The 18174-nt window shown below is 44.0% G+C and overlaps 2 protein-coding genes across 2 annotated transcripts; one reads left to right on the top strand and one right to left on the bottom strand.

The window, feature by feature from the left end:
* Positions 1-1001: 1001 nt before the first annotated feature.
* On the bottom strand, positions 1002-10932 carry LIAS (lipoic acid synthetase). Its single transcript, XM_084266910.1, has 11 exons — positions 10815-10932; positions 9971-10143; positions 9205-9298; positions 7742-7822; positions 7359-7515; positions 6427-6484; positions 5259-5387; positions 4412-4557; positions 2700-2770; positions 2055-2166; positions 1002-1144 (listed from the first exon to the last, which is right to left on the bottom strand). Exons 1-11 carry the CDS (start codon positions 10890-10892, stop codon positions 1092-1094), a joined length of 1152 nt encoding a protein of 383 aa, XP_084123036.1. The 5' UTR covers positions 10893-10932; the 3' UTR covers positions 1002-1091.
* Positions 10933-11088: 156 nt separating this feature from the next.
* Positions 11089-16323, top strand: RPL9 (ribosomal protein L9). The gene is made up of 8 exons (XM_084266892.1): positions 11089-11099; positions 11538-11584; positions 11666-11781; positions 12625-12720; positions 13020-13152; positions 14535-14615; positions 15097-15215; positions 16202-16323. Exons 2-7 carry the CDS (start codon positions 11539-11541, stop codon positions 15201-15203), a joined length of 579 nt encoding a protein of 192 aa, XP_084123018.1. The 5' UTR covers positions 11089-11099; position 11538; the 3' UTR covers positions 15204-15215; positions 16202-16323.
* Positions 16324-18174: the final 1851 nt, after the last annotated feature.

Genomic DNA, 18174 nt, shown 5'->3' with positions numbered 1-18174 from the left:
ACTATCGTGAGTGCAAAGAGAAGCATTTACAGTTGCCAGTATACCATAAGCCATTCTTTTATTTCTGCCTGAGCTTGGTATGATAGAACAGATTTCACATTTCACTGGTGATGCAGTTTACTTCTCTGGATTCAGAATCAACAGCCAGACCAAGTCTCAATGACACCAATCAAATGTAACCACCTCCCCTTTAGACTGGGTTTTTAATGTAATGATATTAAAGATGATACCTGTGGACTAGAAGCCGAGTCCAGAAGAGCAGCACTCTGCATATCCAATACCAAAGAAACACCTGTGCAGCTCTGTGGGGTTTGTTAGTCATGCACCCAAACTAGGGGTAGCTTTATTGATGCTGTTATGATGACTCTGATTTTCCACATGCTTTATATATATAGTATCTACACAGGGTTAATTGTTTTGTTGCAAAGGGCTTGTTTTCTTCAACTTGATACCTTGTGTTCATCAAGGGTCATGCTTTGAGACCAGCAAGCACCTGAAAAGCATTAGCCATGGGAATGGTACAGCTCATGTTCTTAAGATGCAGGTGAGAGACACCATCTCTTGAAAAGGTACCAACACCATCACCTCTGGTGTGGTTCAGGGCAGCTGTAGTACAGTCCTGTCAGGTACACGGCTTCACTTCAGAACTCTTCTATTCCCCAGAGCCCCTGCAAGCTTACATAATGGTAGGATACACCAAAATTGCAGTACCTTTAGCATTACCCGTTATTAGCACCTTCATAATTATCAACTGCAGCCACACTGGTGGTTGTATCAAACCTGTTTCCTGAATCTGACTATTTTTTTTTCAGTTTACATGTCTTCCACTTCAGTTCCATTGCTCTTTGAAAGTCAGTTCTGCCTTCTGGCTTTTAGCTGAATGCTAGAAGTACTATGTAGTTGCAGCCTTGCCAGAAGGAATTAGGGAAAATAATGTGAAGTTTTTTGGTGAGAGAAAAGTGTTCTGGACAGAGAGTAAGTTTATTCGCACATCCACCATCTGGTCTTCTGCATTTCTGGAACTGAGTATAATTATGCACTGAAAAAAGGATCCTTAAAATTCACTGCTTTAAATAGGTTCACTCTCATTTTCAGACGGTTTTTGTCTTTCTTTTTTCTACTAAATTCTTCAAGAAGAATTCACCTAATTAAAAGGTAAAAAAGGCAAAAAAAAATCAACTATTTGTAGGCATTTCAATAAAATAAAGCTAAACAATACACATTCTTGAGTATTCTATTCTACAATACACCTCCTCTTACCAGCATTTCATAGTAATTAATTTCTATACAACAGCACTTTAAATAAATACAAGGATGTAAAAAAACTCAAACCAAACCCCATAAACCAGCAGCCAAACTCCACCCCACAAAATCCTGTTCAATTTTACAAAATAGCTCTGCTTCTTTGTGCTTGCCAGCAGGCAATGGTGAGCTGATTTAATTAAAAATTAATTCCTATTTCATGAAGTATCAGCAACATATAGTGAAACCTGCTATAAACTTCATTTGAACTGGCATTAAAACAGTCAGAGATGCAAGGTGCCTCAAATGAGCCTTCTCTGCTCTCTCCTTAGGAAAAATCAGGACGTTGGACACACACACCAGTTCTGTCAGCATCAGCTGCTACTTAATGCTCGGGTGCTTTGTCAGAAAAAGCACTGCCATAAATGTGTCTAACTATTTCTAGGGCACTGTAAATAAATTCTGTCTAAAGCAACAAAATTACATCACAAAGGGCCCCATTAAACCCTGACATTACCAAGAGAGGAATGTAAAGGAAAACTTGCAAATGGGGTACCCTTTATTCTGCCTCACACACTTAGTACAAACTAGATCTGCCAAAAAAATGGCTTAAGCAGCACAGCAGTTGCACAAATAGCATTTTGTCATATTGATGCATTTAGATTTCCCATAGAAGACAGTAAGTATAAATAATTAAAGAAAGGATGACTCTGCAAGGTGTCCTTGAGCTAAGGTGAGCTTTGTTGCATATTACATCACTAACTGTACATATGAAAATGTGCTAAAAAATCGAATCCTTTTCAGTAGCTTACCTGCTTTATAGGAGGAACGCACTAAAGGCCCACTAGCAGTGTAATGGAATCCAAGATCATTTCCTACTTTTTCCCAGTACTTAAATTTTTCAGGTGTTACATATTCCTCAACCTAAGTGAAAAGAATTCATTTTGATCAGGTATTACTAGACAGGAAATGGCTATAGCTAGTGTGTAGGGACATGAAACATGGTTATATCCCAAGTTCTAAAATTTACACTCCAAAACTTTAAGCAGTCAAGCCACAAATGGCATTTCCTCTCTGCTTTCTACCAAAAGAATGCATTTTATTTGCTTTTCATATTTAGCTGGAGAGTTTAGAATTTAATTTCCAGTTGTTGCTTTGTCATTTTTTTCACTGTTTTGGAATAGTCCTTTCATGCAAACTTTATGTCCAACTATCTCCCCAGCTCATAGTAGAAAGTAGCAATGAGAAGTCTGCAGAAGACGAAAGGGATTAGATAGCTGAGGTAATTTTTGGTGGACAGTCCATAACAGATGAAGATCAGGTTAAACAAGGAAGGAAATTTTTCCCAATGTATGCAGTTAAGGTAAGGATGCCTATCACACCTCAATTTGGAAAGAGGAAATTGACTTTGCACAGTACAGACCATAAGGGAGCCTGTAAATTAAAGGCATTTTTACCTTCAGATGACGTTTTGTTGGTTGCATGTATTGTCCTAGGGTCAAACAATCTACATCTGCTTCCCGCAATACTGTAAAACCAAAATTCCTTGTTAGTGGCAGAAGCATCACAAGGGATTGTCAGCAATCCAAAAACAGCCTTCTTCCAAGTCCAAAGGTCACTCTGCAGGGGTTACATTCTGTTCTCCAGCAAAGGGAACTTGCACCCTCTTGGAGCAGTAGCCACGTCCCTCATTCTGAGCTCCATGCGGCTGCAAGGCATGAGCGATCTGGGTTAAAGCTAGAGAGGGAACCAGCGCGCCCCAAGTCAGAGGTGACATGCTCTTGTCTTTCTTACCTTAATGCTTTTCGTTGTGTCTTTAGGTCAGAGCCTGCACTTGACAAAAAATGGATGCATGCATGTACACTTGGCACCACTCCACTGTCCTCGTGATGAAAAGCTGCAGACAGCTCTAAAGAGCTATAACCCCAAGGGAAATTGCCCACATCTTTTGCCAGTTTTACACACTTAGGATATACGTCAGTGTTGCTGCCTGCATGATCTCCTAAACTTTGTCTGCTAAAAATTGAGTATGTAGAGGAATCAATTTACAGCAAATGAGTTCAGAAGTAGTCTGCTTACAGAGGAAAATCTGGACACCTGATAGCTAGCCTGGAGAATTACGTTCACTGCAGCTAGCAGGAATTCTGAACAAAGGGATCGCTGAGGAATCTGATTTTGCATCAACATCTTCCTGTTATTTTCTGGCTACTTGGGGTGGTTGTCCCACATCAAATAGGAAAAAAAAGATGGTGTTTTGACAACAGCATTACACTGTCAGTGCAGAACCTCTGTTTAGATTGATATGGTTCTATCAAGAAACTGGTCTGACATCAGCACTTTTATATATTCTTTAACTTGAACCCCAGAAGAAGGAAGTGGAACAAAATTAAGAGTAAATGAATGAAGGTGGTGGGCAGGAGACTGTCTCTCAATACATCTGTGAAAGTGACCTGAAAACAAATAGCACCAAATCTGAAAATTCTTATTCCTGTGGCTAGGAAATGTTAGGTATGAAGAATAGAAAGAACAGGAACTGTAATTTTATAGTCCAGACTTTGGGACAGCTGCAGAAAAAAATGGACTGTATCACTGCATTCTAAATATGGGTTGTTGTACACAAAATATAGCACCAGGAACACATTCTTTCATGATATGGGACAAATGCCATGGGATTGATGGATTTCTTCTTATGCCACACTGCATTCACTTACCACATCTATATGAAAACACGTGAATATGCTACAGCTCCAATGATAACTTTTGCATCTAAGCAAGCCAAAATAAATTCTTTTAAACAATAAGGCCTGCTATTCCTGAACAGGAATGTACAATAAGGCAACTATGTTGCAAACCCATTATTTAAGTAATGATAAGGAAAAAAGTGAAAGATGAGACTACCAGTATAGTCACATGGTTATTAACTTCCATTGAAATCAAGAGAGGCTGGATCCACCATCAAATTGTCTGGAAATCTGGAAGCCATATGAAAGCAAGATATTTCAGAAGTTCAATTTTTAACCAAACTATTTTTTTTCCCCATAAAGCTTAGAAAACATTTCCTGCACCAGCAAACCGATCTGCATGCAGATGCAAAGAGGCCTGCGTCTGTTTCCCAGCACAGCAGAACTCATTCCCCTGAATCCTGGCACGTATTTCAACACAAACTTACATTTCATTGTGGAATATACTTGCTCATCTGTCTCGCCCAGCCCCAACATAATGGAGGTTTTAGAGACGACGCCAGGCTGGACCTCTTTAGCATGCTTCAGCACACGTAGGGACTGCTCAAAGTTGGCTCGGGGATCGCGGACCTTCCTTCTCGTGTTTCCAGCACCAGGGGAAAACCACACGACAGGGCGCACGCCAGTCAGATGCAGAGAAAGGCACGCTTTGCCAGCTTCTGCTCACTGCGAACTCCAGAGCCCTTAGCTGCGCAGTTTGACACTGCCACAACTCCCCCCCAGGAGCACCACAGCAGGTGGAAGGCGTCCCAATTCGAGCTCCAAAGCCGGGCACCCCGGCAGCAACGCCCGGCCGCCGCCCGAGGGGGGTGAGGCGGCGGCCTGAGGCGCGGCGAGGGCCCGCTTGAGACGACACCGCCCGAGGGCCGCGTGGCGCGGGCGCCCTCTGCCGGCGGGCACTGCCCCGTGCCGCGCGCGAGGCAGGCTGGGAGCGGGCCCGGCCGGTGGCGCGCCCCGCGCCATTTCGCCCTGCGCCTCACGGCCCGGGCGGCGGCCTTGCCCCGTCAGCTCCGCCCCGTTCCGCTCCGCCCCGCTCCTCTCCCTTCCGCCGGCCCAGCCCAGCCCGCTCTGCTCTGCCCTTTTCCGTTCCGCTAGTCTAGGCGGGGGCCCCACCAGCCCTGCCCTGCCGAGCCCCGCCTTGGCCGGGATCGCTAGCGAGAGCTTGGGTGCGGATGTAAACGGCTGCGGCTGTCCCTTCCCGCGCAAAAAAATCCTCTTAGAAAAGCCGTCGCCTTGGAGGGCTTTGTTCTGCTTGTAGGTACTGCTGTTGCTCACCTCTGTAATTCGGGCACCGTCTCCACGTTGTGGGCGTACACATCCAGCCCTGACAAGGCTACTTTCTCCACGGCTTTGAGGTCCCCTCGAAAATCGGGAGTTAGGCATTCTACCAGGATTTTGGAGTTCCTGAAAAACGGGAGACGAAATGAACACATCTGGGGGATTTGTGTCACTGTAGATGAAAAAAACCTCACTATATTAAAAAAAACCCAAACACAACTACATAAATAATGCTCTGACAAGCAAAGCAGAGTTAATTCAGGATACAACTCCAGAAGTACTACAATTCAAATAAAACATCTTTTGTTTAATTCCTGATCTCACTGATGTGAGCTGAAATAGAACAAAAGCCAAATAATAAATATAAAAAAACATTCCAGCAGCCTCTTAATCACATGCGCTGTTTATACATTATATTTCATGTGTCTTTCTTGCAGGTTGACTTAACACAAGTCTAATTTCATAGCTCCAAAATATGAGCTGTAATCCTGCCTGCTGGGATAAGATGGCCCCCATTACTGCCCTGGAATCTCATCTTGGTGTCCAGGAGCCTGATTTCAGCCCAGAAAGGCAGGTGGGGAACACTGCGGGAACCTTTTGAGTCCCAAGATGCACTGGATAAAGGCTTAAATGAGGTTATACAACTTAAATCTGCAGGTAGACAAGTGCACTATCAAATGGCATGCAGGGCACCACTGTAGAGAGGGAAGGTGGCAGAGACTGAGAAAGGAAGGTACAATCACAGGCTTAGAGACAGCTGCTGTGGGAGAGTGCAAAGCAATCTCATCACTGCTGAAAGAGAAACCTGACTGCTGTCATGTGGTGACACTGTTATCTAAATCCACTGTGTTTGAGCCCCAAGCTTCAAGAATGAACATACCTCAAAAGTATGTTCTCATTTCCTGGTAAACCTGTTCAAAGAAATAATCCAGTGCTCAGCTTCAGATAAGCCTGGGCTACATTGGAAATGCATCCAAATTCAAAATACTTTGGGGCTATTACATGAGAAAGATGGAAAACACAAAACAAGGGGACACAGAATAGCTCAAGATAGACTTTTGGATTTGTACGGCACCTGGGATAATCCAGCTAAAAGTAGTTTTGACCTATATGCAGTACCACATTCTCAAGTTTTATTATTGAAAGTAACATATTAATGATATACCTTTCTTTCAGATGAGAGACTGTCTTTGCAAAGTGTTCTGCTCCACCATCAGGCATATCTAGAAGCATTTCAATTATTCGTTAAACCTTTCTGTTCAAGTAATATATTTCCATATTAGGAAAGCCATAAACCCCCTACAGATTCAAATTAAAACACAAAATAATAAAGCAGTCAAACCCCAGTCTTATTGCTTATGTCAAAGGTTTAGAACAGATCTGTTCTGCACAAAGTCTAACTGTGATCACCCAGGGCATATTTCAAATTTTTACTCTCATTTTACATATCTCTAAGTTCACTGTCAGCCTGAGCACAGAACGGCTTCATCCAGCTATGGTTTTGGTCTGAGAAACAGTTATACAAAAATCGAAATACATACATATTATTGCTTGTGTTAGTTGTAAGCTGCTTCGAAGCTACTAGACTTTCCACCATACTGAACGGTCTTTACGATGGGTTTCTCCACCTATGTGGTGTCACCACAAAGGAGCTACTAAAACCTTAGAAGAAGACAACCACAACCTTAGAAAAAGGCAATTTCCAGTTTTGTTATGTATAATATATTCCAAGTTTAGTTTTTGGAGGGAAGTTCTACAATGGCATTGTATATGAATCACAGAATGTTTGTGTTGTCTTTTTTCCTGCACAAATTATAGACCTCTGTGTATATGCTTGCATTTTGTAAAAATAAATAAACATGAAAATATTACAGTATTTTGTTAATAGCAGTGTAACTTCTATTACGTTTCATCAGGCATAGGATACGTAGACACTTTCCAAGTTTCAGCACTGTCAATTGCTATAAAATAGTCATCTTCAACTACTGTGCCAAGCAATATGTGTTTATCAGGGTCTGTGAGTATCCCCCTGCTGTGACACTTAGCTCAGACTCCATGAGAGCTCAGACTGGAAGACAGGAGTGACAACACACTAACCGTCTCTGTCCACAGACGTCAACACGACATAATCCAAGCCCCACTCAGCTATGGCCTTCGCTGTGTTGTAAGGCTCCTGGGGATCCAGTGGAGGTGGGTTTTTTGCAGTCTTAACTGAACAGAACCTGCAACCTCTAGTGCACGTGTCACCCATCAGCTGAAATAAGAAAGATGTTCCTACCTTTATATCGTGCACATCACTATTGTCCGGCTGAGAAACAGCCACACACACTAGGTCAGTTCAAACCCAACACTAAGCAAAAAACCCCCTTGGACAGCTTTACTCTAAATTTCTTGCAATAAACCCATTCCATCACAGTGGAGATCAAACAATACACTACAAACAGCTCAAACATTAACAGGACACTCAGGAAATGGCTTACCATAATAGTAGCTGTAGCCGTAGCATATTCACCACCTCCCCAGCATTCTCCAATGTTGGGACAACGTGCTTCTTCACATACCTGAAGTTAAAAGACAATAACATACTTCTCTTTTTTTCCATGTTGTTATGGAATATTATTATTATTCACCAATTTCAGTGGCAGCCTCTAAACAAAACATCACTGATGATATATGAGATTAACAGAGTTGCATGTTGTTTTCTAAGAAGCCAGTGGAATACCTAGGAAGAGAAGAATTGTTTCCTGGCATCCATTACCATTCTCTTCCTCTACTTTACAACTCTAAAAACTCCTCAACCATGTAACTGCCTTATTAATTAGCACAGACTTTCATTAATGTCGTGGTTTTACCCCGGCTGAGAGCAGAGATCCACGCAGCTACCTGCTCTTTGAAGGAAAAGAGGAGGGGGAGAAGTGTGTGTGGGGGGGGTGAAGGCAAGGGAAGGGAAAAGGAAGGGGCAAATAACAACCCCAAAACCAAGAAACCAAAAGCCCGTGGGTTGGGATAAGGATAGTTTACTAAAATAGCAGAAAGATACAATATAACAATGCTAACAGGACTTTAGAGCAAAAAATATATGAAGCCGTTGATACACAATGCAGTTTCTCACCGGACCCACAGCTCAGGCCGTGCCACCCAGAGCCCTCCCCGAACCCGACCGTGCGCGTCCTGGAGCAGCCCCCTCCTTCCATCAGCCCCCCTTTATACTGAGCATGATGTAAATTGGCATGGAATACTCTCTTTGGCCAGTTTGGGTCACCTGCCCTGGCTTCGCCCCTCCTTTCTCATGAATAGAGAAGTATGAAGAGCTGAGAAAGTCCTTGACTGCTTGACAACAACTAAAAACATCAGGGTGTTATCAGCGCTGCTTTCGTTTTAACTCTCAAACACAGCATTCCATCCGCTGCTACAAAAGAAGTTAACTCCATCCTGACCAAAACCAGGACAGTTAACACATTAAAGATTGCTAAAATGTTCAGTCTATGATTCATCAAAGCCTGATCCTACTCTGAAAATAAAAAAAAAAAAGGGAAAAAAGCTCTCCATGCATACCCACCACTTTTTACCACCTGGAAGGTATATTTAATGGAATATACGTATTTCTGTAATTTATTTTCATGCAAAACATGTACTTAACACTGAAATGTGTGCTTCAATGAAAAGCAGTCACACATAGCATCCTCTGATCTCTTTGGTGATGCAAGTAGTAAACCCTAGTATTTGAAATCACATTAAGCAACACATGAAATACTCTCTTGGATTTGTCTCTATTCTTTATGGGTAAAATTCTCTGCTTGTAAAAAGGATCAGCATTGGGCTTCATTTCAGCACTGAAGATCATGCAAGACATAATTTCTATCTGTCTGCTGCAGAGAAATAAATTTGTAACTGTAAAAATGTACTCATTTCTACAGGAAAACTTGGTCGGTACTAGTTTTACCGTGTGAAGATTTAGACTTCTCAAGGTATTCTTAAGTTTATTGTAGTTCTTTCCTATGGGAATCTCTGTTTTCAGCCATGGAGGAAGTCGCAGCCTGAATAACACCAAACAAACATAAAGATTAATACATTATTTACATGGTAAGTTTCCATTAATTTCATAGATCTGCTTTAGTTTGTTGCAGATCCCAACTAGGAAAGGTTCTTTGAAAACTGATGCAACCTGGCAACCAAGATTAACATCATTCATAGTCACAACAGACTTCTCTCTTATATGTTTATTATCCCAACATTCCAGTGTAGGAGCTTGTTGTCACTGGGAGGTTTAAAACTCTTAACTGTACCAGTGAGGTTTAACAGTGCTGCACTGGACACCACAACAATTAACGTCCGTGTACGTTACACAGCCACCACAGAGTTGGATCAGATTTATGACTGGAAATACGGGGGGGAGGTTAAACATTTTTAAATTCAGTCTTCATTTTTTTGTTCTACTCCACCAATAACATTTTTTCAACACCAAAGTAGGGTACACTCACCTACTGATGTACACTGGCAATTTAATACACAAGCACTTGAAAAACATAACACCATGTCCTCACGTTTTGTTACATATTTGAAGTTAGTAATGTGCTTGCTCTTTCTTGAAAAATCATGAAATTGGCACTCCAGCAGGTCAGAATTTAATAAAAATACATAGCATACGTTTTGCAGTTCATAGTAAAGATACATGGAAGCAACTACAGTTGTTTAAAACCACAACTTACCTTTCTCCTTTCTGACGCTTTAAATTGCCTTTGTACTCGGCCCATGCACTCTTGTCTGACAAATCTCCAGTTACAAAGTCCTGTAAGTCTGGCCCATTTTGCAGAAACTCTTTTTTTTCCTCTGGCAAAGAGCCTGTCGATCTGTACTGGTTACACACACAGCTCCTGGATACCTAAAAGATGCAACACTTGGGGAATTACAGATGTGCTGGCATTAGGTACTAGACCACTGCCTGTGCTTTTGGACACACACCTCACAGAGCCTGTGTACGCCTTTGCCAGGGTGCCTGTAAGTCCAACACCTACTTGGCTCTTTCTCAGCCATGTGAAAGTGACAAGAAGCGTGATTTCCACAATACCTCCGTATCAAATCAAGTTACATAAGTTTCTCGGGTAAAAGCAGCCCTGGACGGATTCGTTTGAGGTTCTGGGGCTGACAAAACAGGACGACGAGGCGAGTAACGGCGCGCTGCGGGGCCAGGGCCCGGCGGGAGGACAGCGGCTCAGCAGCGGGCTTTGCAGCGGCTCCGCGGCTGCTCCGGGCACCGCACCGCTCCGGCCGCCTCACGCCGCAGCAGCACCGCCCGGTGCTGGCAACAGCGCTCTGCCCGCCGCCGGCGCCGCCGTCACGGCGCACGGCCCAGCCAGGCGGCCCGGAGCCACCGGGAGACGCGCTCGGGTAACGGCATCGCCTCTGCCGCCGCGGTGCGCCCCGGCCCCTCACCGGGCGGCCGCCCCGAGCTCCCTCATTTCCGTCGGGCCGCAGCGCACTCCCGGGCACGCTCGACAAGCCGCCGTCCGGCAGCCCCCTGCGGCACACGGCTGCGACACGGCGCTGACTCACCTGAGGCGCCAGCAGCAGCCGCCGAGCGGCCGTGACGGCGGCGACCCCGCGGCGGCGGCTCCGCGGCAGCAGCGACATGGCAGCGACCACGGAGCGGCCGGCCCAATCGATCCTCTCAGCGCTCGGCCGCCCGGCACGTCCGCCTTAGCTACCTCGCGCGCATCGGCACTCGGCTTCTCTTGCCTCTTGGACGTCTACGTCGGCGTGATGACGCTAGCTTGCCGCAGCGGCTATAAATACGTGATGACGTCAAACGCTGTCTCTTTCCGCTCTGCCTGCTGTCAGGTAAGGCGCGGGCCGGTGGCGGTATCCGGTGCCATCCGCCGCCGGCGGCCGCCCCGAGCGCCCCGACCGGGCGCCAGCAGCCTCCCGGGGCGGCGCCGGGCCCGGCGGCGAGTCCCGCCCCGGGCCCCGCGGGGAGGATGTCCCCGGCACGGCGCCTTCCCCAGCACCCCCCTCCCGCGGCGGTGCTAGGCCCGGGCCTGGCCCAGCTGCGGAGTTGTGCGCCGAGGCCGCCGCTCCTCTGGAGGCCTGGGCAGGACGTGTCGGCGTGGGGAGCGGAGCCCGGCGCCGCGGCGGCTCAGCGGTGGCAGAGGAGGGTGGGGGCTCCGGGTCGGCTGTCCGCAGCCGTGCCGTGTAGGGGCCGTGCGGGGGAGGAGCTGAAGGGACGCAGAAAAAGGGCGTCGCTGGAGGGTCTGCAGCCTCTTCCCTTGTCGTTCGCAGAATGAAGACCATTCTCAGCAACCAGACGGTTGACATCCCCGAGCAAGGTACGTCTGCGCCGGCGTTTGAACGTCGCGTTTGGCGCTGACCCCGCCGCCGGTTGACGCGCCTTTGTCTTTGATTTCTAGTCAGCGTTTCACTGAAGGGCCGGACAGTCATTGTAAAGGGCCCCAGAGGAACCTTGCGGAGGGATTTTAACCACATCAACGTGGAGCTCTCCCTCCTGGGGAAGAAGCACAAGAAGGTGAGTGCTGTAGAGGCCGTTTCCCTGCCAAGAGAGGCAGGGTAGCTTCACTGCTGGCTCGAAAATTTCTTGATGGTGTAGGAGATCAATCCAAAATTTTTAGCTACTGGTAAGCTAGTCACCTTTTTGCATGCTTCTGTGTATTCTGGTCTCATGGAACCTCGGGACCTCCTTGGGAACTGTGGTATTCTTGAAGTTCTGCTTATGTCGGAGTGAGTTTGTTGATTTCATTTCATTTTGTAGTTGCAGTCAGAAAGTTACTGGGAGGGAGGGTTGGATTGAACATTACATGCTGTGTTTTATAAACAGACTAGCTTTAGCTAGGTAAACTGGCTTATTTACATTTAATTTCTGTAATTGTGGAGAATAGATGTTTTCTAAAAAATTGTAATATTTTTGTGCTGATTTAAAAGCTACCAAAAAAAGGGAAAGTGGCTGATCTCAGCTACATTTTTAGTAAGCATCACTAGAACCCTGCGTAGGGATACATTAAGACGTTGATAAAGGATACCAAGGAGGTGACATTAGAACTACCTCTTCACTGTTTAGCATTTGAGGAAACATCTTTCAGCTTTAAATGTTAGACAGTCTCTCTCAGCTTCTTTGAAGATTTGTCAGTAATGAGAGATGAAAACAATAGTTCTCATACATCTGGGGTTGGGACTTGGAAGGCTTGAGCTAAGTGTGCCTTTAATAGTCTTTGAAAGAAGCCAGATACCCTTGTGCTCTTGTTTAGAGGGCTTTTAAGTAATTTGCCTGAATGCCTCTCTCAGTTGTGTTGCAATGGCATTCATAATTTAGCTGGAAGCTTTGTTAATGCTTTTTTATTTTGTTCTACCACAGCTACGTGTTGACAAGTGGTGGGGTAACAGAAAGGAGCTGGCAACAGTTCGCACAATTTGCAGCCATGTACAGAACATGATAAAGGGTGTTACACTGGTGAGTTTTATTTTGAAATAGGATAACCTGTCATTTTTTGTTGCTGTCAGCAACAGGCAGCCTTTTATTTCAGTGAGAGCTTTTCTGAGCATTCCAGATACAGCTTTCTCTCCTCTCAAACAAGTTCCGCAGCTGGAAGAAAGCACGAGCTATAAGCTCTGATGTCCCTTGGGATCACTGTCTTACTCTTGTTAAGAAACTCCTTTCAGTATATCCAGTTGGAGTTACCCATCTGTTTAACCTTAGAGATGCATTCTGCCTTCAGTAGCTGATGATGTCCATGATGTCCTCTATCCTAGGGATTTCGTTACAAGATGAGGTCAGTGTACGCTCACTTCCCAATCAACGTGGTTATACAGGACAACGGCTCGCTTGTGGAGATCCGAAACTTCTTGGGAGAGAAGTACATCCGCAGAGTGCGTATGAGGCCGGGTGAGTGCAGCCGGAGATGGACTTCACCGTTTCTAACTAGGGCTTCTAAGGTGGTTTCTTTGGGTACTGCCACCAATAACAGCAGGTTATACATGATTGCTAAAGCAGCATTTGCCTGCGTGAAATCATGTAAGCTTATGATATCTTTTCCACGGTTTACATTTATTAATAAGAAGGCATTTGTAATTGTTTTTAGTAATGAGAGCTAGCTGATAACTAGTTTAGAGCTGGTTTTTATGTAATGAGTTACAAGGAACCTAGTGTTTACTTTCATCCTTGTATGATCTCGACAGTGTTTATAGTTGGTAAGCTTCAGGTACTTGATTTTAGATTTGTGCTTCTATTCTAAACATTGTATGTGAACTAGTTTCACACCACATCGTATTTTTGGTGTCTGAAGTGTGTTGTGTTTTGAACTTCCTGATGGTCTTGGGGCATGCATGATAAAACTTAAAAGTTACCATTTTACCTTGTTTTCTAGAGTTTTAGCAAAATGACTAACACAGTAGGTGTTTGATGGAACTTGGGACAAAACATGTCAGTTACTTACAGACTGTAGGGACACTTTCCATATCCCTTTTTTTCATAGTTCTGGGGAGGGTGTGGGTAAGGAAATTGAGTGGGATTGATGTCTTTTTGAGGTGGCTTTAGCTGAAAGCATCAGATCTGTCCAGAAACTGGGAGGTGCAGTGCTAAGTTATTCATGGTGTCTTTGACTTGAATTTTCTGTGGGATATTAAGGATGGGTTTGATTACTGTATAGGATTTTTTTTTTTAAGTCAGCATTTATTTCACAGAAAGTACTGACTTTAAAGCTAACAGCTATTGATTGTAAAATATAAAACTATGTAGTTCAAACTATAAAAACATATTGTATTAGTCTCCTTGGAAATGAAAATCTTCTCTTAAACTCCTGAATGTCGTTTACTCCTTGTGAGTATTTGCATCATTGCTAGTATAAACCTGGTGCCAGATGTGTCGGGGGCAGGGATCTCTAATGACTTCTGATCTGGGAGACTCCTTGTCTTAATGAACATAAGAATGTGGAAAATGGCACCACCTAGCTGATGAAGCCTTGCTGGCAAAATCTGGCAGTATAGGTGCTTAGTGCTGTAATGTAGTAATATTTAAGTAGGATATCACTTGGTTGCTTTCAATCCTGAGCATGACACAGGCATATTTTTTGAGTTCTGAAACTATGTGAGGGAGCACAGTTGTGGAAGGGATTTTGGGGACTCTTTTAAGAAAAAGTCATAAAAGCTAGGTATTGGCCAGAGTGCTACTTGCTAGATCTGTAAATTGGGGCAGGATGTGAATACAGTTTCTTCAGTAAACTGAACATCTTCACCAAATACATAGATTATGTGTCTTCCTTTCTGTAGGTGTTTCCTGTGCAGTGTCTCAAGCCCAGAAAGATGAGCTGATCCTTGAAGGGAATGACATTGAATTGGTCTCCAATTCAGGTTTGTGAAAGGAGAGGCATGGGAAGATACAGTGATACAGCCACTTCTATCTAAAGATGTCAGCTTAGCATGCTGTCATTTTTTGCAAACCCTGAGGTAAACGACAGCTTGGGTTTTTTTTCCCTCCAGTCACCATAATTGCTTTTCATGGTTTCTTACAGTTTTTTTTCTAAACATATAGGTTGTTTTACAAGTCCACAGAACCACCTTTTTTTTCAGTCAGCATTGATGGACTTTTTGGCATCAAACTTCATAGTCTTTCATTTATTTGTGTGCAGTAATAGCCTGCCGCTGCCCAGGGTTGCCAAGACAGGCTCGGTGAAATGCATTCTGCTTTCACTAGAGCTGTCAGGATTTCAAGTTGGTAATTCCTTTCTCCAAATGACAGTTGGGTTGTTAGTTGAAACATTGCAAAGTAAACAAAGGCTGTGAGTTGGTTTGGATCTTTTGCTTTGTGTTGATGGTCTTGCTTTGTCTGCAGCTGCCTTGATTCAGCAAGCCACTACAGTCAAGAACAAGGATATCAGGAAGTTCTTGGATGGTATCTATGTCTCCGAGAAAGGAACGGTACAGCAGGCAGATGAGTAAAACTCTTAATAGGTTGGTATCATAATACAGATCTTAACCCTCTCTACATGGAAGATGTACTCAGTCTGGGGACTTGACAAGGTTTATCTACTTGGAGACTGTCATTAAGCAGGTTCCCAACAGGGTTGCAGTTGAGCTTCTAAAAGGCATAGTGAGAAATACAAAACTGAAGTTCTGCTAGGTCTCTTGACAGCAACTCCCCATCTCTTGTCAGTTTGGTATTGTGCTGTGCTGCAGAGAAATTCCTCATGTCCTGTGTTCTGTGCTGTGAATGCCAGTTACAGGGCTGGCTGACAGTGTAAAACCAGCTGTTCTAGCATGACACACTGGTTCACAGCTGTTCCCAGAGAAGACTTTAAGACCAGCCTTCCTTCTAATTGGTTGCTGACTTACTAAAAAAAGCGGTCAGCACATAATTTAGATATAAAGGTCTCCTGTGTAGTTGGTGTGTAAGTGCTGTAAACAAAGGTTCACTTAGGGCAGCTGTTTATGTGGTGTATCTACGTTTGTTACTGACTCCTGAGTACAAGGAGTTTTGGATAATACAGAATTTTAACTGCTGGAGGAATTTGGTGCATCTCGGCTCTGGATGGCTCCATGCCTGGCACAGACACTTGTGCAGGATAATACAGGCTGACTTGCAAATAAAAAATGTTGTGTGCCTTCTGAACCTAAGCGTGAGATACAGGGTGCAGATGAAGTGACCTTCAGAAACTTAATTTTTTTAGGTACCAGACTTGTAAGCTGAAAAAATCAGTAGTGTCCTGAGTTCCTTGAGAGACAGAACAACCTTTTACCCGCTTGTTGAACAACCATGAGCTGTTGTGTTTGAAGGCATCTTTAAGAAATACTGTCTAAATAAAACAAAGCAAATTCTTTCAGCAATTAATGTCTTGCATTAAAACTATCAGATAAATTAACTTGGATGTCTGTAAACTTTCAGTTGTACGTTTGCAGTGTTAAAACCTTTCTGAAAGCTCTTAACTTCTTGTTTACAGCTGTCTGGAAGCTGGCATAAACCACCATGAGACGTGATATCAGCAAATGCCAACTTGAAGAACCTGATTTGAAACCCAACACCATGAGAGGTTTAAGAAAATAAAACATATTTCATATCCTGGCTGCTTTTTTTTTTTAAGAACTAATTGGTAATTGTGTGAACCTGGTCAACATCTTTGGCTTTTGGAAAAGAAGATTGTCACAGAGTAATGCAAGATAATGTTAGTACTGTGTACACTTTGCTTCATTGATCTCTGAGGACATTGAGACTGATGAAGTCTGATGGTTTGGAACTCTCATGACATGGCAGTTTGCTTTTGCTATTTTCAATGTTTACATTGTTCCTGTGGAAAGGAGGCTAGTGTTCTTTCACATCGTTTCAGAACCTCAGACTACAGAAAACTGGTTTCTGTGTACAATTTCTGGAGGGGAATTCAGGCTTGTGATGGCAGAATTTGAAGTAGATTAAAAGCAAAACTGGAATTGGTAGAACCAGATTTATAAGACCATTTAAACTGTACAGATAGAAGTCTGAAAGCAGGTTGCTTTAACTATATTGCTTAATTAAGCAAGCTGAGGATTTGAGCTGAGTTCAGGCAGAGCTGCTTGTTGAGTTACACCAACAGTGGGTTGTCACTTCTTTTTTGGTTACTAATCTTAGAGCATAGCTACATCTAGTTGGGTTTTGTGCTCTTTCTGTGCTATGGTAAAAGCGACATTGTCGCTAGGTATGTTCAATTTTTCATAAAAGATACACAGAAAATACCAGGGTCGTGCAGAAATGTATTTGGCAACAAGTGCCTAAAGCTTACTGAGGAAAGCATCTATGCAGGCCTGAGAAATTCAGAAAACTGACCAAAGCACCCACTTGCATGACTCTGCTGAGTTCACAGGGGAATGTGGTGTCACTGTCTCAGCCTGGCAAAGGAATGGAATGGTGCTAAACTGCAGGCATGGACTTTGTGCACGGACTGCTTAACATACTTGAGATGGGATCTTGTGCTGTGCAAATTGTGCAGCTAAGGGAGTCTCCCAAAACTCTGTGCTTCTGTCACACACACAGAATTGAGGAGGAGTCATTGTGTAGTATGCTTCAGCTTGATTCACCAGTTGCTGTGACTGAGAACTGGTTGTGTTACTGGGTGGTGGAAGATGCAGGCACGTCCAACACCCATGCTCTGCACTGGTAGAATGTTTTTACAGTGTAAAATGGGCCAGAGTCCCCATTGGTTTATTGCGCTTGACGGATTTAAAAACCTTCCCTGATCTTGACCAGTACCTGAAGGAAAAGTGTTTCTGTGCTGGGGAACTTAAGACTTGAGGTAACAAGCTTCTAATGGGAAGAGGTTGGGGGTTTCACTGTCTTGAAAATGGTCCAAGCCATGGTGAAAGATCATGAGAAATAGGAATTGAACTGATGCCCCTTTTTGCCCTTCTCTCCATTTCTAGAGCAGCTCCTCTACCCCTCTCCAGAGGTGTGTAGTACCTGCCTGGGCAGTGACGAGCTGAGTGTGTTTTGATGCCGTGACTGAAAAAGCTGGACAGCGTGAGTTTTAAATGATGCTACAGTTCATGCAAAGAACTTGGGCTCATTTTGAGAGTACCCAAGGGAAACCTCTGGAGTTTGGCCCCTGAAGAGCTTAAACGCAGTAGCAGTTTATCCATTAAGAATGTTCTGCCTGGGTTGGTAGATTCTGTTTAATGCAGCGGTAAACTCGGGGCTTTAACCCCACCTATGGCTTCTGCTGGCACCTGACAGAGCTAAGGTGATAATATATATGTATGAAATATGTGCAATTTGGAATTCTATTCATCACTCTTGAGTTTTGGTCTTCTCTGCTAGCAATTTTTTTTACAGCTGCCCCATTTTGGAGGTGAGAGACTATGTATTATTTTGACTTGTCTTCTATGGGTCAAGTTACATCTGCCTAAACCACTGACATCTGATGTCTATTCTCCCTGTATGCGAGGG

This window comes from Gallinula chloropus, assembly GCF_964237585.1.
Source record: "Gallinula chloropus genome assembly, chromosome: 7".
Lineage (NCBI taxonomy): Eukaryota > Metazoa > Chordata > Aves > Gruiformes > Rallidae > Gallinula > Gallinula chloropus.
The sequence above is the reverse complement of the archived record's forward strand: the minus strand, read 5'-3'. Positions and strand labels throughout refer to the sequence as shown.